General features: G+C 32.1%; 1 protein-coding gene across 2 annotated transcripts; it reads left to right on the top strand.

Moving 5' to 3' along the window:
• On the top strand, nucleotides 1–21,661 carry dpysl4 (dihydropyrimidinase like 4). Of its 2 annotated transcripts, none has more exons than XM_073828189.1 (14): nucleotides 1–414; nucleotides 6,372–6,460; nucleotides 8,074–8,258; nucleotides 8,679–8,843; nucleotides 8,994–9,055; nucleotides 9,570–9,650; nucleotides 12,348–12,416; nucleotides 12,505–12,625; nucleotides 12,727–12,883; nucleotides 13,710–13,851; nucleotides 14,887–15,057; nucleotides 15,240–15,419; nucleotides 15,573–15,744; nucleotides 18,669–21,661. In XM_073828189.1, the coding sequence occupies exons 1-14, from the start codon at nucleotides 52–54 to the stop codon at nucleotides 18,758–18,760; spliced, it is 2,049 nt and encodes a 682-aa protein (XP_073684290.1). In that variant the 5' UTR covers nucleotides 1–51; the 3' UTR covers nucleotides 18,761–21,661. The 2 variants fall into 2 exon arrangements, with proteins under 2 accessions (XP_073684290.1, XP_073684289.1); XM_073828188.1 differs by lacking the exon at nucleotides 1–414 and adding an exon at nucleotides 2,641–2,843.
• The last annotated feature ends 1,357 nt before the right edge of the window (nucleotides 21,662–23,018 follow it).

Genomic DNA, 23,018 nt, shown 5'->3' with positions numbered 1-23,018 from the left:
AATAGCAGTCCAAAGATTCCTCAAACAAGCTTCCCATTTCTTCTGTGAGCCATGGCTGAGAGAAGACTCCTGCCCCAGGATGATGACCAGGGATCCCTGCTGTCCAGACTTGGTACAGACAGCCCTAAACCCCGGGTGAAGTTCGGAGGGATGTTTTGCAACATCGAAGGAGCCTTTGAGAATAAGACCTTGAATTTTGAGTCGTACAGTCCCAGTTCTGCCAGGAGAAACCCTCGGGGACGAGTGGATGATCAGAGGGATAATTTCAGCGATACGTCGAGCATGAGTGATTTCAGCAGCGTGAGTCAAACGGCTCCTAGCCGAACGCAGTCCACCCCGTCCTGCAGTTCACAGGGTCAGACACTCGTTTACCCCACCGGACCCGGTCGAGCGGCGCAAAACGGGCGGCGAGAGGTAATCACTACTTTCAACTATTCCTATGTGTTATTATGTACACCATAAACTCTCATTCGAGTTTAAATTATACTAACTTGACAGCTATTTGTGAACCTGAACCACAAAACCAGTCTTAAGTAGCACGGGTGAGTTTGTAGCGATAGCCAAAAATACATTGTATGGGTCAAAATTTTCTTTTATGTCAAAATCATTAGGATATTAAGTAGCTAAAGATCGTGATCCATTAAGATATTTAGTAAATTTCCTACTATAAATATATCAAAACTAAATTTATGATTAGTAATATGCACTTCTGTGGACAACTTTAAAGGCGATTTTCTCAATATTTCGATTTTTTTTCTTTTTTTCTTTTTTTTTTTTTTTTTCCCAGATTTTAAATAGTTGTATCTCGGCCAAATATTGTCCTATCCTAACAAATCATACATCAATGGAAAGCTTATTTATTCAGTTTCTGAATACTCAATTTCAAAAAATTGATTCCAGTTTACATTATATTTGTGTCAAAGCTTTATGAATAAAAAAATTTGAACATTTTTTCATAAAAAGGTCACAGGAGACATGTTAATTGTGTATATAGATACTAATGCTGGTCAAAATATTAATCGCATCCAAAATAAAAGATTTTGTTTACACAATATATGTGCATGTGTATATTTATTATGTATACATAAATACACAAACATACAGTATATATTTTGAAAATATTTACATGTATATATTTTAATTTATATAATTAATATTATATATAATATAGGCTATTTGAAATATCAACATAAAATATAATATTATATTAATTATAACATTATTAAGCAAAATTATTTATTTGAACCATTTGGGCATTCAAAATAACATTTGATTATTATGAATTCAAAATAGCTGATGCAGTTATTTAGAATATTTTATTTTGTATTTTTTCCTTTAATGTAGTAGATAGATATATGAATGTGCATAATTATTTAGTTTTCTTCAAAAAAAAAAACTTTTTTTCTTTGAGAATGGTGCTGCTTGTTGCAGTTGTTTGAACATTTTTATGTTTAATAAAAAAAAATATTTTTAAGTGATAGGGTAAATTTAATCCATTGATATTTTTTTTTTATTAAACAAAAATTAAGTAGTAAAAAAACACACTTCAAATTTGTATTTATTTTTTATTTTTTGTAAAAAAAAAAAAAATACGGGTAAATTCACTCTTTTGTAGTTGCCAATTTTTTGGATTTTTTTATTTTTATTGTAGGGTTACAAAATGTGTCTAACTTATAAAAATCCACTTTATAAAGTGGTTTCACTACTTATTTTCATTAATTAATTACTATTAAAATATTTTACCATGAATATATATATAGCCTTGTTAAACAAACGGAAATATTCTGAGTAAATAAAGTTATTTATACTTTAAAATGGATACTAATAAAGTATGTACTCATATACTAAAATCTATTTTTTAAACATTTTTTACAGTAAAAATACATGTATTGCCATGAAATGGTACCCTAAGGACAATTAACAGCTTTATATTGTAGCATTTTCCTTTTTTTTCCTAATAAAATAAATAACAAAATTAATGCTGTCAACCGATTCATCGCGATTAATCGCATCCAAAATAAGTTTTTGTGTACATAATATATACATAATATATGTGTGTATATTTGCTGTGTGTATTTATTATGCATATATATGCAAGAAAAATTTTTATATATTAAATATATTTAATTATATATAATATAAATTACATGAATATAAACAAATATTTTTAAAACATATAGCCTACTGTGTGTGTGTGTGTGTGTGTGTGTGTGTGTGTGTATACATAATAAATATACACAGCACACACACATATATTATGTACACAAAAACTTTTATTCTGGATGCGATTAATCGCTGCACAGCACTAATAAAAAAGTTAAACAATTTTACTTTTTTTCTAATAGTTAAGCTACTTTGTTTGAAAAACATAATACTGTAGCACTGGACTCTCCAAAGAATAAAATACATACTCTCTTACTCACTAGTTTGTTGTTAAATGGGTTAATATGTAGAAAACCAAAATAACCAAAAAAATAAAAATAAATAAGAAATATGAGAGTAGTGACTGGACCAAGAGTTCCTCTGTTCCGCCTCGCCCTGAGTGCAGGATGGGGTGTGAATACTAAAGTAGCAGATGGTGAGCAGGCACAGACAGTGGGTGGGGGCTCTGAAGGGCTTTTGTCTTCTGTGACTATTGAACCCCGGTAATCTTAACCTAAATTACACCCCGAATCCCGAGCGACACCCGTCTAAGCGGCCGGTCGCTGCGCCTTTATTCTGACGTGAGCGTCATCACCATCATCATCACCATCCCGATCCCGGCTCTCGTTCTCGGAAATCAGAGCTGCTCCCACACCGGTGCCATGTCTTTCCAAGGCAAGAAGAACAACCCTCGGCTGACGGTAAGAAACGTTAGCGATTAAAACCCGAGGCCAATGTTTTAGCTAACATCAGCTAAAGGAGAGATAGCGATTGTGAAGAGGAGGAGGAGGATGATGGTTTTATTGTGCAGTCAAGGGTGAGCCTCCTCCACCGCCGCCGCCGGCAACAACCTGCTGTCCTCGAAACACTGCTGAGAAAGCCGGTCAACACTTAAGAGCTGCACTAATGCATGCAATGATGTGACAAATGTGCTTCAAAAACGCTGCTTCCGTGTTAACGTAAGATTCCGTTTAATCTGCCATGGCGGCGGCATCGACACCGGCATCTTATTCCCGGTTTCTCGTGTCCTTTGTGTCTTTTATTCATTCATGTCTTCTCTCTATATTGGTCCGACGTCTTTGTAGATGTGAAATACTCGTTTTAGTCTACAGTCGCTTCACCGTTTACGCAGATTGCGCTAAATGTCAGAATTTCACGCACGTCGCGAAGAGTTGAAATCTTTTTCTTTTTTTTTTCTTCGGCCTAGACGTGTGTCTGGGGGCCCTGCCCATGAGCCCTGGCCCCTGGCTAACATTATGGGATGTGGTGGGATTTTGATTTAAGTCATTTGAGATATTAAAATCAGTTTGTTGCTGTAAAATATGCTAATAATAGCACAGTGAAAGTCACAGCGACTTCTAAATTGGCATGTACAGCAGCTGTGGTCAATAATTACATGAGACAGAGCACATTACACACAAGCACTTACTGGAAATGCAATGAAAGACAGTTCAAGTGATACTGACAGCAAAACATGAATAGTTTTGGAAATGCGTTGTTTTATTACATTTAACAACTTCCCTGTTTGTAAAGATATTAACCCTTTGATGCACACTGTCTACCATAGTAATTTTAACCATTCTGTCAAAGTTTTTGGAATATTTAGTATTATTTATTTATTTATTTATGGCAAAAGGCACATAGATTCATGGATATGATTATATTTTCATTAAAATGTTTTTTTTTTTTTCATTTTATTTATTTATTTATTATGTAGTAATTTTTACATCTATGGGTTAAACTATAACCACATTTCTTTTTAATAGAAAACAAAAATTATACTCAATCACTTTACCATAGTAAGTAACTATGGTAAAGTGATCAATGGGTATAATGTTTCTTCTCTATTAAAAATAAATATTGATATGTATTTTTTTTTATTACATCTATGTAACATTTAACTCATAGATCTAATAATTGCTACATCAATCAATCAATCAATAAAATGTAATTTAAGATGTATTTTAAATTTTATTATGTTTTCATTTAATTAATCATTAAAAAATATATATATATATATATATATATATATATATATATATATATATATATATATATATAATTCTTTTTTTTTTTTTGCAACAGAGACAGATGGGTCAATTTTTTTGTTTTGTTTTATATGAAAAATATACAAAATGTAAAAAAAAATCACGATCATAACTGCAACTAAGAATAAAATATATTCTTTCACCTTTTGAAACTTTAGGTTAAAAAAGGGTTAAAAAGTGGCTATTTTATAAAAAAAAATTTAAAAAGTGGTTTCGCTACATAATTTCATTAATTACTTTCTAAGTATTTTATGAATATGTATATATGTATTGCCTTGTTAAACAAACTAAAATATTCTGAATAAATAAAGCAATTTATACCTTAAAATAAATACTACTCATTTATACTAAAATCCCTTTTTACAGTAAAATACATCTATTGTCATGAAATATACTGGCGCCTTAAAGACAATTAACAGGTTTAAATTGTAGCATTTTACTAAATTTTGCTTGTATTAAAATGAAATATTAAAATTAGTGAGGTCAAAAGATTAATTGCATTTAATCACATCCAAAATAAAAGTTTTTGTTCACATAATATATATATATATATATATATAAATAAATATATATATATAAATAAATATTTTTTTTTTATTATATGTAAACAAAAACTTATTTTGAATGCGATTAAAAAGCACTTAAAATATCATTCTTTACAGCGTGGAGCTGTCAATATGGTGTAGTTTTTTTTTAAGGGTTGAAACATTACAAAGTAGTACCCTACAACATTAATCTTTATAAAAACAAGTTTATATAAAAACAAAATGATTGTTTATATGTTTATGACCATGTCAGGTTCCAGCGATGGAAATGCTGTGATATTACAGTGTATGCTTTACCAATAACAATGACCCAAAGACAGTAAAAGGGTTAATAAGCGAGGATTCATCCATGTGCACTGCAGGACTGAGAAAACCCAGGAAAGAGTGCTGTTAACGCGGCCAAATTGGATCCAATTCCCTTCCGCACAATTTGGCATTGCAGCCTGACCGCTAGAGCCCCCCGTCTGACCCACATTCAGAGCACAGAAACACGCATACTCAGCATGACTTTGATTTGAAAACATCTGCATTAAAAAAGTGATGCAAACTACTACTAATAATTGCATAGTCATTCATGCAATGTTTAATAATGTACTTAATATTTAATAATGCATTACTAAAGGCTCTGGATTTTAGTACTGTAAGATGAAGGGTCATCCTAGTGTTACACGCAGCATCCCAGACCCCTCTCTGTCTGTCTCGTCTGTCCTCAAGCAACACGGTGGCCCAGAATCGGAAATGCTTGGCAGGGATTTTGGCGGTGCCAAAGATGGGCCGCCCGTGGAAGTGTCACATTGCATTAAAGTGAAGCCCTGTGGGTTCCACCCCAGCACAGTGAATGTGGTGAAATACCCTTGAGCAGAATTCTGGAAAAGTTTATTTCATTTCTTTCTTTATTTAGCCACGTCTGTTTTGACTTTCACCATGTTAGAGTTGAGTTTGACACTGTCTAACAGCCTTGTGAATGATGTTTCATGCACCGGTCTTCTGTAACTGGGGTTATGATTTGGATTCTTTGGAAATGGTGCAAAAAAAAAGAACAGTGAAGGTTCAGTCACTATGCATTGATGCAAAACAGCAGCAGTCATGCGTGGATAATGGAGTAAATACAAATAGAAAAGTGTTGTTACAGATGAATGGAGTTGCCTGTTATCTTTCTTTTGTATTCTCTGTCTGGGTTTTTAAATGTCTGGTTTTTGAATGATAAAATCTCTCTGATTAGCTCCTTTAAGAATGCTGCATATTGCATAGGAGGATTTGCATGCATTACACAGCTCTTTGTGCTTTGAAATCACTGTATGTCTACATTCAAAGCTCTCTGGAACTGGCTCAGCAAGGTTTCAGTGAAATTCAAAGCAGTTTAGTGAAATATGATGATCTTTTGGGTGTTTTAACACTGAATATCTCAAATTCTTGGTGTCAGTGATGTTGAAACAAGTTAAAAAGTTATAATACTGTTTGTGCATATGCAAATTGTTTATTTCATTTTTATTTTTATATTCCGTGGATGGGTGAGCAAATTATAACAGTATGTTCGTTTGCAATTGAATAATCACTATAAAGTTGCTTGAAGTGTACAACTTTTGAAACAATATGCTGCACTTAAGTCATTGCATGTCTTCTTTTTACTCCACAGAGTGATAAACTCATTATTAAAGGTGGAAAAATCGTAAATGATGACCAGTCATTTTATGCCGACATTTACATTGAAGATGGAACCATTAAGTAAGATTTCATTATTTCTAAAATCTGCATTTTAGTCACAAATGATTTTTTTTTAACTTTTATTATTGCAGTTATATTCAGGGTTGCCAGGTTTGCATAACAAAACTGGCCCAAAGGCAAATTAAAAATGACCTAAATATTAAGATTTTATTATTTTAAAAATCTGCATGTTAAGCATAAAAACATCCAAAAACACCGTAAAATGTACATTAAAACTGAGCTTATTATTATATTATATTATTCAGGGTTGCCAGGTCTACACAGCAAAAATAGCCCAATGACCCTAGCCTTAATTTTAAGTAAGATTTCATTTTTTTAAAAATCTGCATTTTAGCCACAAAACATTCTAAACTTTACATTAAAATTAAGCTGTTGCTGTTTTTTTTTCTTTTCTTTTTTATTGCAGTTATATTTAGGGTTGCCAAGTCTGCATAACAATACTGTCTCAAAGGCAAATCAAAAATAATCAAATGACCCTAGCATTAATGTTCAGATTTTGTTATTTTAAAAGATTAAAACTGAGCTCCTATTTATTTATTTTTTTATATGTATATTATATTATATTATTTTTCAGGGTTGCCAGGTCTAAGTAAGATTTCATTATTTAAAAAATCTGCATATCAACCATAAAAACAATCAAAAACATTCTAAACCTTACATTAGTAGCTTATATTTATTTTTTATTGCAAGTATATTATATTGAGGGTTGTCAGGTCTACTTTACAAAGCTATCCCAAAAGAATATTCCAAAATAGCACATTGATCCTAGCCTTAATATTAAGAATTCATTTTTTACTATCTGTGTATTGACCATAAAAAAAATCTTAAAAAAAAACATTCTAAAATTTGTATTTATATTATATTATATTATATTATATTATATTATATTATATTATATTATATTATATTATATTATATTATATTATATTATATCATATCATTCAGGGTTGCCATGTCTGTACAGCAAAAATAGCCCACCTGTAATTTTATGTAAGATTTTATTTTTTTTTAAATCTTCATATTAACCATAAAACATTCAAAAACATTCTATACTTTACATTAAAAAGTTGCTTTTTTTTTATTGCAGTTATATTATATAGAGGGTTGCCAGGTCTACTTAACAAAATCACTCCAAAGGAAAAATCAAAAATAGACCAATGACCCTAGTCTTAATATTAAGATTTTATTATTAAAAAATAAATCTGCTAGTTGACCATAAAAACATTCTAAACTGTACATCAGATTTAATTATTTTTATCTATTTATTTTCTATTTAATTTAATTAATAATAAATTAGAATTTATATACCTACCTAATAACCTCAGCCTAAATATTATATAAATACACTCAAAACATGTCCCTAACATGCCTAAAATATACATTTTACAGTCACTGTAATTTGTTATTCACAATTTTAACTTATGTAATAAACATTGTCTGTTTTCATTAAGGCTTCCCTCAGTTTTATCATTGGTAAAATATAAAATATTTCAATACATGCATTTCAATCAAATATAATTTATGCAATATGTCAAAACGTTAACCCATGGTGAAAAAAAATTTAACTTGAGGCATCACAGCAATTTGTATTGATTTATTATTTCACCATGCAGGCAGATTGGTGAGAACCTCATCGTACCTACGGGTGTGAAGACAGTGGATGCCTATGGGCACATTGTGATCCCTGGTGGCATTGATGTGAACACCTGTCTACAGGCCCCTCACCTGGGTATGACCCCAGCTGATGACTTCTACCATGGCACCAGAGCCGCCCTGGCAGGAGGAACCACCATGATTAGTATGTCATTACATCAACATCTTATAAAGACAGAGGAGAAGAAAAGAGAGCAGAAGACTAGTTATGGAAATCTAGTGGGACAGAAAGGAGGGTCTCTGCTAAAAAGTGTGTGTGTTGTACAGTATTAGGGCATAAGAGCTTGTCGGGTCTCATAAAATCAGTTTAATCGGGGTCACAGCGCTGTCACTGTCTGTTCTCTTCTCCTCTGCTCAACTTTCCTCAGATAAGCCACTGTACTGTTATGAAGTCATTTATAGGACACAGAAATTTCTACTTTTTTGAATTATATTTAAATGCATTACTTCATGTTGTTTTTTGGAACAGCTTGAGGGTGAGTAAATGATGACAGAGTGGTCATTTTTGGGTGACGTGTAAATTTAAGCATGTGTTTCTCATCATTATGCTTTGTTTATCTTTTAGTTGACCATGTTGTGCCTGAACCTGGAGCTAGTTTACTGATGGCGTATGACCAGTGGAGGGATACGGCGGATAAGAGGTCGTGCTGTGATTACTCTCTGCACATCGACATCACTCGCTGGCATGATGGGCTGTTTGAGGAGCTGGAGTCTCTGGTCAAAGATAAAGGTGATGTGAGATTTCAGGTGTGACTTTGATATTTTTTTCATCTGCGTTATTGGGTTTTATTATGATTTTTAACCAAATAAAACACATTCAGCATTTAGCTCCAAAAAGATATATTAGGTTGTTGAAACATAATTCTCTTTGTCGTTTTAGGCGTCAACTCTTTCCTGATCTACATGGCTTATAAGGACCAGTATCAGAGCTCTGATACACAGGTATCATTCTTTAAATGCTTGAGTGTCTCTTGTGTGCAACAAGGCTGCATTTATTTAATCAAAAATCCTGTTAAAATTGTAAAATGTTATTAAAATTTAAAAGAACTCTTTCTTATTTGAATACCTTTTAAAATGTAATTTATTCTTGACACAAAACTGGATTTTTTAGCTACTACTCCAGTCTTCAGTGTCACATGATCCTTCAGATTTGCTGCTCAGCTCTAGAAACATTTATTATTATTAATGTTAATGATAATGTTGGAAACAGCTGTGCTGCTTAATATTCTTGTGGAAACCTTGATACATTTTTTCAGGATTTCAGGATTCTTTGGTGAATAGAAAGTTTTAAAGAACAGAATTTAAAATTGATATCCTTTGCAACAGTATTAATATTTTTACTGTCACTTTGGATCATTTTGATGCATCCTTGTTCTTTAACTCCAAAGTTTTGAAGATTTTGATACATTGTACTGTAGATCCTATTTCTAAGAACTAACACTCTCTGTGTCTGTAGATCTATGAGATGTTTAGTGCCATGAGGGAACTGGGTGCCATTGCACAGGTTCATGCTGAAAACGGAGACATCATTGATGAGGTAACCTTGATTTGTTACATTACTTCAGTTCTTAATGCATTGCTATTCTAACTATATTATTTAAAATATACCAGTTCTCTTCCTTTCGCCATATGTTTATGTTCAAACCATTTGAAATTAAGCACCTTGCGAATGGGACTGGTACTTAAATCATATTGTGAGACGTAAACATGGAATTCTGTCTGATTCATGATAAATGAACTCAGAATTGTGAAATGTAAACTTGGAATTCTGGGAAAAAATTAGACAAAGACATAGAATTGTGAGTTGCAATCTTGGAATTTCTAGAAAAAAAATTTAAGACGTAAACATGGAATTCTGAGGGGAAGAATCTGATTTGTGATATATAAACTTGGAATCCTGAGGGGAAAAAATAGAATTATGAGACAAACTCACAATTGTGAGATGTAAACTTGGAATTCTGAGGTGAAAATTTTTTTTATGAGATATGAACTCAGAATTGTGAAACATAAAGTTAGAATTTCTAGAATTTGTTTTAAAGACGTAAACTTGGAATGTCTAGGGAAAAATGGAATTATAAGACAAACTTACAATTGTGGGATCTAAACTTGGAATTCTGAGGGGAAAATCTGATTTGTGAGATATTTATCTTGGAATTCTGAAGGGAAAAATAGAATTATAAGACAAACTTACAATTGTGGGATCTAAACTTGGAATTCTGAGGGGAAAATCTTATTTATGAGATATAAACTCAGAATTGTGAAACCTAAACTTAGAATTTCTAGAAAAAAAATAATTTTCTTAAAAACTAATTTAATAAGACGTGAACATGGAATTCTGAGGGGGAAAATCTGATTTGTGAGATATTTATCTTGGAATTCTGAAGGGAAAAATAGAATTATGAGACAAACTCAATTGTGAGATGTAAACTTGGAATTCAGAGGGGAAAATCTGATTTTTGAAATATGATCTCAGAATTGGACAGACATAAACCTGGAATTTCTAGGAAAAAATGTATTTATGAGAGACTCAGAATTGTGAGGTGTAAACTTGGAATTTCTTAAAAACTAATTTAATAAGACGTGAACATGGAATTCTGAGGGGGAAAATCTGATTTGTGAGATATTTATCTTGGAATTCTGAAGGGAAAAATAGAATTATATGACAAACTTACAATTGTGGGATCTAAACTTGGAATTCTGAGGGGAAAATCTTATTTATGAGATATGAACTCAGAATTGTGAAACATAAAGTTAGAATTTCTAGAATTTGTTTTAAAGACGTAAACTTGGAATGTCTAGGGAAAAATGGAATTATAAGACAAACTCAGAATTGTGAGATGTAAACTTGGAATTCTGAGGGGGAAAATCTTGTTTATAAGATATAAACTCGGAATTGTGAAATGTAAACTTGGAATTTCTTAAAAACGAATTTAATAAGACGTGAACATGGAATTCTGAGGGGGAAATTCTGATTTGTGAGATATTTATCTTGGAATTCTGAAGGGAAAAATAGAATTATGAGACAAACTCAATTGTGAGATGTAAACTTGGAATTCTGAGGGGAAAATCTTATTTATGAGATATAAACTCAGAATTGTGAAGCCTAAACTTAGAATTTCTAGAAAAAAAAAAATATTTTAAGACATAGACATGGAATTCTGAGACAAACTTGGAATTTGTAGAAGAAAAATGGATTTATAAGACAATCAGAATCGTGAGATGTAAACTTGGAATTTCTTAAAAACTAATTTAATAAGACGTGAACATGGAATTCTGAGGGGGAAAATCTGATTTGTGAGATATTTATCTTGGAATTCTGAAGGGAAAAATAGAATTATGAGACAAACTCAATTGTGAGATGTAAACTTGGAATTCAGATTGGAAAATCTGATTTTTGAAATATGATCTCAGAATTGGACAGACATAAACCTGGAATTTCGAGGAAAAAATGGATTTATGAGAGACTCGGAATTGTGAGGTGTAAACCTGGAATTCTGAGGGGGGAAGACTTGTTTATAAGATATAAACTTGGAATTGTAAGATGTTAACTTGGAATTCTGAGGGGAAAATCTTATTTGTGAGATATAAACTCAGAATTGTGAAACCTAAACTTAGAATTTCTAGGGGAAAAATAATAATTTTTAAGATGTAAACATGGAATTCTGAGATATAAACTTAAAAAAAAAATTTAAATTATAAGACAAATTCAGAATTGTGAGATGTAAGCTTGGAATTCTGAGGGGAAAATCATATTTATGAGATATAAACTCAGAATTGTGAAACCTAAACTTAGAATTTCTAGAAAAAAAATAATTTTAAGACATAGACATGGAATTCTGAGACAAACTTGGAATTTGTAGAAGAAAAATGGATTTATAAGACGCTCAGAATCGTGAGATGTAAACTTGGAATTTCTTAAAAACTAATTTAATAAGACGTGAACATGGAATTCTGAGGGGGGAAATCTGATTTGTGAGATATTTATCTTGGAATTCTGAAGGGAAAAATAGAATTATATGACAAACTTACAATTGTGGGATCTAAACTTGGAATTCTGAGGGGAAAATCTTATTTATGAGATATAAACTCAGAATTCTAAGATATCAACTTGGAATACAGAGAAAAAAATGTAATTATGAGACATTTCTATGCATTGCTATTTTAACTATATTCTTTCAAATATACCAGTTCCTTTCCTTACTCCATATTTAAATGTTTTTGTTTGTAACCTTAGGAACAGAAGAAGCTTTTGGATCTTGGAATCACTGGCCCAGAAGGACATGTCCTGAGCCACCCAGAGGAGGTTTGTCTTAATGCTTTGAGTCTGTTTAAATCAAAAATCTGTTCTGCCGCTGGTGAACATCAGCATTACTTCTGCTGTTCTTCTCCAGGTGGAGTCTGAGGCTGTGTATCGAGCCATCACCATTGCCAAACAGGCCAATTGCCCTCTCTACATCACAAAGGTGATGAGCAAACCAGCTGCCGACGTCATTGCCAAGGCCAGGAAAAAGGGTACGAGAGTGACAACAGCTCTAAAATACTGTAAAAGAAACACAAAGAAAAGAAGAGAAGAGCCAGTGGAATGTTTGTCATGTGCACTGATTCATTTTCAGGGATGGTCATCTATGGAGAACCAATCGCAGCCGGCCTGGGCACAGACGGATCGCACTACTGGAGCAAAAACTGGGCCCAAGCTGCTGCATTTGTCATGTCTCCTCCGCTCAGCCCCGATACGAGCACGCCGGATTACCTCAGCTCAATGCTGTCCTGGTGAGCAGCGAAAATCATGCCAAATACAAGCTTTTCAGTAAAGCTTTTCAGCAACTTAGTGTTTACATTGATTGGGATCAGTACGGGTTTTTTATGTGAAATAAGTTCGTCAAGGCTGGAATTATTTAATCAAACAAATAGAAAAAACATTAGGGTAAATAAAATATTATTTTAATTTAAAAGAACCATTCCGTATTTGAATATATTTTAAAATGTATTTTATTTCTGTAATGCAAAGCTGAATTTCCAGCATCATTACTCCAGTCTTCAGTGTCACATGATTCTTCAGAATTCATTTTTTTTCTCCAGAAACATTTATTATTATCAGTGTTGAAAGAATAAAAAGTTCAGAAGAACAGTGATTATTTAAAATAGAAATCTTTGCTTTCGAAATAGAAAACATCTTTGCTTCTTTTTTTTTTTTTTTTACTGAAGACACAAAGTGAACAATTAGCAAATTAAAAAATCGTGTGGATAGTTATTTTTGCAGCTGACCTTATTGCATATGCATTAGTAGGGGTTTCCATTTCAGATGCTAAATTTTTGAAAGGAAAGTGAATCATGAAAGGTGATTCACCAAGGTTTGTGGTCAGTTTACTAGTATTTGCATCATTTAACATCCAAAAAAACCTATCTTAACTTATTTTGTGCTTGTGTTGATAGTAGAATACAAGAAATGATCCAACTGTGTCTTTGTTCTTTTTTGGCGCATTGTCAGTAGAAAATGCACATAGATGGCACTCTGAAGGTCTAATTTGCTCTGAGTGTATCTGGCCTTTAGTCTTTAGAAAGCATTACACTTACTGACTGTCATGAACTGTTTCAGTGGGGATCTTCAGGTGACAGCCAGCGCTCACTGCACTTTCACCACGGCACAGAAAGCTGTTGGAAAAGATAACTTCATGTACATCCCAGAGGGAACCAATGGCATTGAGGAGCGCATGAGCATCGTCTGGGACAAAGCTGTGGTAGGTCTTATAATGAAATGAAAAATAACATGTAAAATGTTATAAAATATTATATACTCCAACATACACTATCAGTCAAAAGTTTTTGAACAGTAGGATTTTGAATGTTTTTTTTAAGTCTCTTCTGCTCACCAAGCCTGCGTGTATTTGATCCAAAGTACAGCAAAAACTGTAAAATTTTGAAATATTTTTACTAATTAAAATAACCATTTTCTATTTGAATATATTTTAAAAAGAATTTTTTCCTGTGATTTCAAAGTTGAATTTTAGCATCATTACTCAAGTCACATGAAGCTTCAGAAATCATTCTAATATTCTGATTTGTTGCTCAAAAAACATTTTTATATTATTATTATGTTGAAAACAGATGATGGTTTCTTTGATGAATAGAAAGTTCAGAAGAACAGCATGTATCTAAAATAGAAATCTTTTGTAACATTAATATAATATAAATGTCTTTATCATCACTTTTCATCAATTTTAAGCATCCTTACTAAATAAAAGTATTAATTTCTTCAATTTCTTTCCTATTTTTTTTTTTTTAATATTGATAATAATAATAGCAATAATAATACATGTTTCTTGGACAGCAAATCAGCATATTAGAATGATTTCTAAAGGATCACGTGACATTGAAGACTGAAATATTGATGCAGATTTTTTTTTAGCTTTGATCACAGCAATAAATTACATTTTAAAATACATTCAAATAGAAAACTGTAATTTTAAATAGTGAAAGCATTTCAAAATTTGGCTGTTTTTGCTGTACTTTGGATCAAATAAATTGGTGAAATCACAGAATTGATGAGCAGAAGAGACTTCTTTAAAAAACATTAAAAATCTTACTGTTCAAAACCTTTTGACTGGTAGTGTAGCAAACCACACAGCTTTAAAGTTTGCCTCTATAGCCTCTGTCATGAATTTGCAGGTTAGACTACAAACAAGAACTTTAGTAATCAGCAAAAGATAAAACATCTATCCATATTCTTGCAACTTCCATTCATATGTGCACTGTCTTATGTTTCTGTCACATAGGCAACAGGAAAAATGGACGAGAATGATTTTGTTGCAGTAACGAGCACAAACGCTGCAAAAATCTTCAACCTGTATCCTCGGAAAGGCCGAATTGCTGTTGGATCGGATGCTGACATTGTTATCTGGAACACAAAGGAGACGAAAACCTTCTCAGCCAGTTCTCACAATCTGGTATGAGAATATCATCTTTCAGTGAGAAAAAAAAAGAGAAGCCCTTAACAATGGAAACAGTTCTAGTGTTGTACAGTACTATTCTAAACAGAATCAGAATTCTGTTAAATCCATTGAATTTTGTGAGTGTGAAATGTAAAGCTCCTTCTCTGTCCTTATTTTGATCCGTGTGTTCGCTGCAGACCGTGGAGGTGAATATCTTTGAGGGAATGGAGTGCCGAGGTTTCCCTGTGGTGGTCATCAGTCAGGGCAGGATCATTCTGGAGGACGGGAATCTCAATGTGACCGAAGGCTCAGGCCGCTTCATTCCCAGAAAAGCCTATCCGGATTTTGTCTACAAAAGAATCAAGGCCCGAGGCAGGGTAAGACTGTCTCTGTGTGATTATGAATTCTGACTCGCTTATCCTGGTGGTCAAATAACAGATTCATTCCCTCACTGACTTTTAAAGTTTAAAAAGACTCAACTTTTGTTCATTCAAGAGTTACTTTCATAGTCAAAACCTGTTGTTTTGCAGATGGCTGATGCTCGTGGTGTTCCTAGAGGAAACTATGATGGCCCCGTTCATGATGTCATCAGTATGACCAAATCTGTACCAGCCACTCCCACCACTAGAGGGCCCTCATGTCCAGGAAAGATACCGCTGGGACCAGCTAGAAATTTGCACCAGTCTGGGTTCACTTTATCTGGTAAGCAGCTTTGATTTTGCTGTGTTGGCTGTAGTGTAAAACAACAGGGTTTTAGAACAAAAAAGTATATTAAGTTCCTCTAGAAAGTATTTTATATTAATATGCATTTATAATTTTTTTACGGCACTGTTTAACTGTATATACATACAGTTTATTAAGTTTGGGATAAGTGAGCTTGGAATAACGAGCACAAATGCTGCAAAAAACTTCAACCTGTATACTCGGAACGGCTAAATTTCAGTTGCATCGAATGCTGACATTGTGATCTGGAATACCAAGAAGACGAAAATCGTGGAATTCCTAGGAAAAAAATGGAAATATTAGGCAAACTCAGATTTGTGAGATGTAAACTTGGAATTCTTGGGGGGAAAAAAGAAATTATAAGCCAAACTCATATTTGTGAGATTTAAATTTGGAATTTCTAAGAAAAAATTTTAATTATAAGCCATAAACACAGAATTGTGAGATGTAAACTTGGAATTCTGAGGGGGAAATTTTATTATGAAACATAAACCGAGACTTGTGAGATGAAAACTTGGAACTCTAGAAGTTTTTTTTTTTTTTTTTTAATAAACTCAGAATTATAAGACGTAGACTTGGAATTCTGAGGGGGAAAATGTAATTATGAAAAATAAACTCAGACTTGTGAGATGAAAACTTGGAACTCTAGAAGTTTTTTTTTTTTTTTTTAATAAACTCAGAATTATAAGACGTAGACTTGGAATTCTGAGGGGGAAAATGTAATTATGAAAAATAAACTCAGACTTGTGAGATGAAAACTTGGAATTCCTAGAAGAAAATTTGGAATAAACTCAGAATTGTGAGATGTAAACTTAGAAATAAATATGGAATTCTGAGAAAGAAATTGAAATTATAAGACAAACTCAAAATTGTAAGATGTAAACTTGTAATTCTGGGGGGAAATGTAATAAACAGACTTGTGAGATGTAAATTTGGAATTCTGAGAAAAAAATGGAATTATGAGGAATAAACTCAGAATTGTGAGATGTAAACTTGGAATTCTGAGGGGGAAAATTGAATTACGAAACATAAACTCTGAAAAATTGGAATAAACTCAGAATTGTGAGATGTAAATTTAGAAATAAATACGTAATTCTGAGAAAGAAATTGAAGTTATGAGACATAAATTCAGATTTGTGACATGTAAACTTGGAATTCTTAGAAAAAAAAAAGAAATTATGAGCCAAACTCGTACTTGTGAGATTTAAATTTAGAATTTCTAAGAAAAAAATGGAATTATAAGCCATAAACTCAGAATTGTGAGACGTAAACTTGGAATTCCTAGAAGAAAAATTGTAATAAACTCAGAATTGTAAGATGTAGACTTGGAATTCTAAAAAAAAATTTTTAATAAACTCAGAATTTTTGAGGTGTAAATTTAGAAATAAATATGGAATTCTGAGAAAGAAATTGAAATTATAAGACAAACTCAAAATTGTAAAATGTAAACTTGGAATTCTGAGGGGGAAAATTGAATTATGAAACATAAACTCTGAAAAATTGGAATAAACTCAGAATTGTGAGATGTAAATTTAGAAATAAATACGTAATTCTGAGAAGGAAATTGAAGTTATGAGACATAAATTCAGATTTGTGACATGTAAACTTGGAATTCTTAGAAAAAAAAAAGAAATTATGAGCCAAACTCGTACTTGTGAGATTTAAATTTAGAATTTCTAAGAAAAAATGGAATTATAAGCCATAAACTCAGAATTGTGAGATGTAAACTTGGAATTCCTAGAAGAAAAATTGTAATAAACTCAGAATTGTAAGATGTAGACTTGGAATTCTAAAAAAATTTTTTTAATAAACTCATAATTTTTGAGGTGTAAACTTAGAAATAAGGGAAATATGGAATTCTGAGAAAGAAATTGAAATTATAAGACATAAACTCAGATTTGTGACATGCAAACTTGGAATTCTTATAAAATAAATGAAATTATGAGACTAACTCAAAATTGTAAAATGTAAACTTGGAATTCTGGGGAAAAAATGGATTAAACAGAATTGTGAGATGTAAACTTGGAATTCTCGGGAAGAAAATTGGATAAGAAATCTCGGATTTGTGAGATGAAAATGAGGAATTCTGAGAAAAAAATGGGATTATGAGCCATAAACTCAGAGATGTAAGTTTAGAAATAAATTATTGTTTTATAAATTAAAATTTTGAGACATAAATTCAGATTTGTGACATGTAAACTTTTAGAGATTTTTTCTTAAGATTTTTGGAATTAACTCAGAATTGTGGGATGAAAACTTGGAATTCCTAAAAGAAAAATTGGAATAAACTCGATAGACTTGGAATTCTGCGGGTTACAATTTTTAATTTTGAAACGAACAGAATTGTAAGAAGTAAACTTGGAATTCTAAGAGGAAAAAATGGAATTATGAGACATTAACTCGGATTTGTGTAATGAAAACTTGGAATTCCTAGAAGAAAAATTGGAATAAACGCAGAATTGTGAGATGTAAATAAATTTAGAATTCTGAGAAAGAAATTATGAGACATAAACTCAGAATTCCAAATTTACATCACACAAATCTAAGAAAATGTAGACAAACTCTAGAGTTGTGAGATGTAAACGTGGTATTCGTATTTTGTTCTGAGAAGAAAAAATAAATGAATGGTAAAAAAAATATGTTTCCATTTGAATGTCATGTAGTAAGAATTTTTTGATCAAAGTTCAAAGCTGAACCAACAAGGTCCAAGATGAATCAAGACAAAGGAGGAGTACATCCAGAACAAATGCTGCTGTAAAAGTGGTGCTATGTGTAATCTGAGTCTATGTGACCTAAATCAAGTAGACATCATTTGGATCTCATGCAGACATGCTTTCATTACAGTGAACTCCGTGTCCAAACTGAAACAATGAGCTTCAACCATTTTTTCTTTTTACTCAAAGGCACTCAAAAGGATGACCACATACCCAGGCGTACGGCACAGAGGATTGTAGCGCCACCTGGAGGCCGTTCCAATATCACATCCCTCTCATGAACCTCGTCCACCAGAGGATCCAACAGCAGCAGCTCTGCCTTCTCCGGCTTCCAGTTTTCTAGTACCTGAATCATGCAAATATTAATCCCAGTAAATCCATACACTCTGCCAACCCAATAGGCTATGCAGCAACTCACTATAGCTTTCCATGAATTCATATTCGCTATATAATCTGCCTCTCCTCTGGTCAGACTCACTCATAATGTAGCATGCTCTTTTACCAAGAGTCACCCAGAATCCATTCTGCTTTAGCGTAGCATTGATGGCGTAAAGACGGCTAGTGATTGTTGTGTTTGTGAACTACTGAATGGATCTCATTCTAGTACTGCCTTTCCTCCCGCGACATGTAGATTCAGATGAGATGTTTAAAGGGGAAGTGTGTTTTCTATGGAAGCCTGTTTATGCCACAGAATAAAAAGAAAAGGTAATTCTTCACAATTTTGACTTTTTTCCTTGATTATGAGTTCATATTTTACAATTCTGACTTTTGACCTGAGAATATAACCGCAAAAATTAAAATCATTTACGAGATACAATTCAGAAATAAAAAAAAAATTATAATTGTAAGATGTAAATTTGGAATTCTGGGAAAAACATTGGAATTATGAGACAAAAATTGGGAATTATGATCCATAAACACAAAATTGTGAGATGTGAACTTAGAATTCTGAGGGGGAAAAAATTGAATTATGAGACAAATGCTAAATTGTCTGATGTAAACTTGGAATTCTGAGGAAAGAAAATTGAATTATGAGACATAAACAGAATTGTCAGATGTAAATCTGGAATTCTGAGGCGAAAAAAATGAAAATATGAGCCATAAATTCAGAATTCCGAGATGTAAACTTAGAATTCTGAGAAAAAAATGGAATTATGAAACATAAACTCTAAATTGTGTGATGTAAACTTGGAATTCTGGGATATAAAAAAGGAATTATGAGACAAACTCAGAATTGTCAGATGTAAACTTCGAATTCTGAGGCGAAAAAAATGAAAATATGAGCCATAAATTCAGAATTCCGAGATGTAAATTTTGAATTCTTAGAAAAAATGGAATTATGAGACAAAATTGGAATTGTGAAACAAACTAAATTGTGAGATGAAAACTTGGAATTCTGAGAAAAAAAATTGGAATTATGATCTTAACTTAACAATTCTGAGTTTGACTCATAATTTCAAAAAAAAATATTTGAGCTGTAAACTCAAAATTTTGAGATGCAAACTTGGAATTCTGAGAAAAAAAATGGAATTATGAAACATAAACTCTAAATTGTGAGATGTAAACTTGGAATTCTGGTATTTAAAAAAGGAATTATGAGACAAAAAGTGAAACAAACTCTTAATTGTGAGATGTAAACTTGGAATTGTGAAGGCAAAAAATGGAATTATGAGACAAAATTGGAATTATGAAACAAACTAAATTGTGAGATGAAAACTTGGTATTCTGAGGAAATAAATGGAATTATGAGACAAACTCAGAATTATGAGCTTAATTTAGAATTCCAAGATTAGATCTCATAATTAAAAAAAAGGAAATATGAGCTGTAAACACAAAATTGTGAGATGTAAACTTGGAATTCTGTAGGAAAAATGGAAATATGAGCCATAAACTGTGAGATATAAACTTTCCTAGAATTTCTAGGGAAAAAAATGGAACTATGAGACAAACTCACAAACAATTGTAAGATGTAAATTTTGAATTCTTAGAAAAAATGGAATTATGAGCCATAAACTGTGAGATATAAACTTTCCTAGAATTTCTAGGAAAAAAATGGAATTATGAGACAAACAGAATTCCAAGTTTACATCTCACAATTCTGAGGAATTCTGAACAAAAAAATTGAGATATATGAGCCGTAAACTTAGAATTCTGAGAGAAAAAATGGAATTGTGAGACATAAGCTCAAAATTGTAAGTTTACATCTCACAGTTTATGGCTCATATTTCCATTTTTTCCCAGAATTCCAAGTTTACATCTCACAATTTTGAGTTTACAGCTCATATTTACCTTTTTTTTTTTCTCAGAATTGTGAGATGTAAACTTGGAATTCTAAGTTAACATCATAATTCCAATTTTTCTCCCTCAGAATTCCAAGTTTACATCTTACAATTCTGAGTTTGTCTCATATTTAATTTTTTTTTTGAGGGAGTAAATATGGTGAATTATTAGAATTAAACTTAGAATCACCCTTTTTCAGAATTGTAAAATACAAATCACAAGTACCTTTTTTCTTTATTCCATGACAGAAGTAGGTTTTCTGCACCAGCAGTGATGCAAAAACGACACTTCATCTTTAAAAGATTGTGTTCTGTCATTGTGCTTTAAAGAAAAATCCAGAACTACCTACTGATGGTCTTAGTGCTAAGATATTAAAAAAGAAACCGTTATCGTTAGGTTTGTCCATGTTGTATCTGAGAATAGAGCAAAAAATGGATTGTAGACTTCTGCCTCTAACTGCATTCATGACGTACGTGTTGAAAGCTAAGACTCATCACACAGATACAGCAATCAGCGATGCATTTTTTGTATGTTTCTAAGACGACGTTTGGTGCTCTCAATCTACAAATCCAACACATGCCAATGTGTTACTGTGAGGAACAGTCACTTTTTGAACCCAGATGAACCTTTTTAATTCTTTTGAGGTTTATATTCCTGTAATGCATTGAATTACAAGCTGTCTTTTTGTAGTCTTAACCGGTATTTGCTGGAAATCTCCATATTTAGATGTAATGTAATTTTCGTGAGATATTTCAGAGTTGAAGGTGAAAGTCAGTGAAGCTGAGAGAAAGCGATCAGTGGATTGTCTTTTCTACTTTCTTGTTCATTCTGTAAATATTTTATTTTATTTTTTCATTTTTGTGCATGGTTTGCATGTCCTCAATAAAAAAGGTTTAAAGAAATATTGCCCTTTTGTGATCATTTCACAATAGTGCCTGCCTTTGTAGTTTTATTGTTGTTTAAAATCTTCCTGATGTCATTTTGATCTTAATAAATTTCTTGCAATTGCAATTTTTCTATTGTTAAGAAAAAAACATAGTAAATAATAGACCACTGAAAAAAATTTTTTTTTCTTTTCCCCATTTGTTCCAACAGCAAAAGAAAAAATCACTATTGCATTTCCATGACTTTTCAAAACAAGTATTTGAAAAAAAAAAAAAAAAGATTATCGTAGTCAACAGAGTTTAGAAATTACAAAGCACTTTTTTATTGTCATTTAATTTTAACGTTTGAAAACTTTGTTGCAAAATGATTGTTTCACCTACTATTTAAAAAAAGTTGACTCTATATTGCACAATATTAAGGAAGCAGCAATCTAATTTTCCATTCTGAACAGCTTGTTTACATTCTATTAATGCTTAAGTTTCTGTCCTAAGATGTTGCAGATGGTAATATACGTTTTTTTAGTTCATGCTCTAAAGTTCTCCTCTGTGCATGCGTCTCCTAGGGTTTGCAAAGTCATGATCACAGGAAAAAGTAAAGAGACTTCAGTGTGTTAAAGCTCAGGCGAGGGGAAGCGAGTGTCTGCTTTCTCCAGAAACACGTGTCTGGGCTGGGGTTGATGAGGCTGGACAGCTGGAGATGTCATCAGGGCTTTACTGAGAGCGCTGTTCACCCAGAGTTCAGCACAAAGACCACATCAACAACACCACAATCAGAGGTTTTGAACCTTGAGAGTGATTTGGCAGATGCAGTACTGTTCAATAGTATGTGGTCAGTAATATTATTTTATTATTTTAAAGAAACTAATACTTTTATTCAGCAATGATGCATTAAATTAACCAAAAGTGACAGTGAAAACATTTATAACGTTACAGAAGATTTCTATTCCAAATGCTGTTTTTTTTTTTTTACTTTCTATGCTGAACAAAATAAGTAGCACAACCATTTTCGACACTGATAATACATGTTTGGTGAGCAGCAAATCAGCATATTAGATTGATTTCTGAAGGATCATGTGACACTTAAGACTATATTTTGCTATATCACTGTTTTTGCATCAAATAAATACAGCCTTGATGAGCATGAGATTTTACCGAAGCATTTCAAAAAATCTTACCAAAACTATTGAGCCAAAAGTGACTGTCATATTAAAAATTAAATCAATAAATGAAACAGTCTGATGATGTACACACTATAAACTAATCGGCAAAAACAAGCCATAATATTTTGAAATATTACAATTTAAATCAACTGTTTTCTATTTTTAGTATATTGTAAAATGTCATTTCTACCTGTGAGGACAACGCTCCAGTCTTC

This window comes from Garra rufa, chromosome 22, assembly GCF_049309525.1.
Source record: "Garra rufa chromosome 22, GarRuf1.0, whole genome shotgun sequence".
Taxonomy (NCBI): Eukaryota; Metazoa; Chordata; class Actinopteri; order Cypriniformes; family Cyprinidae; genus Garra; species Garra rufa.
This window is presented reverse-complemented; position numbering and strand designations above follow the sequence as displayed.

Bases quoted from the DNA above. Each gene is read 5' to 3' on its own strand.
- dpysl4 (XM_073828189.1), top strand. From the start codon at position 52: ATGGCTGAGAGAAGACTCCTGCCCCAGGATGATGACCAGGGATCCCTG. The intron at 8,259-8,678 runs GTATGTCATTAC...TTTATCTTTTAG, and splicing joins AGGAGGAACCACCATGATTA to TTGACCATGTTGTGCCTGAA. The intron at 8,844-8,993 runs GTGATGTGAGAT...TTGTCGTTTTAG, and splicing joins GTCTCTGGTCAAAGATAAAG to GCGTCAACTCTTTCCTGATC.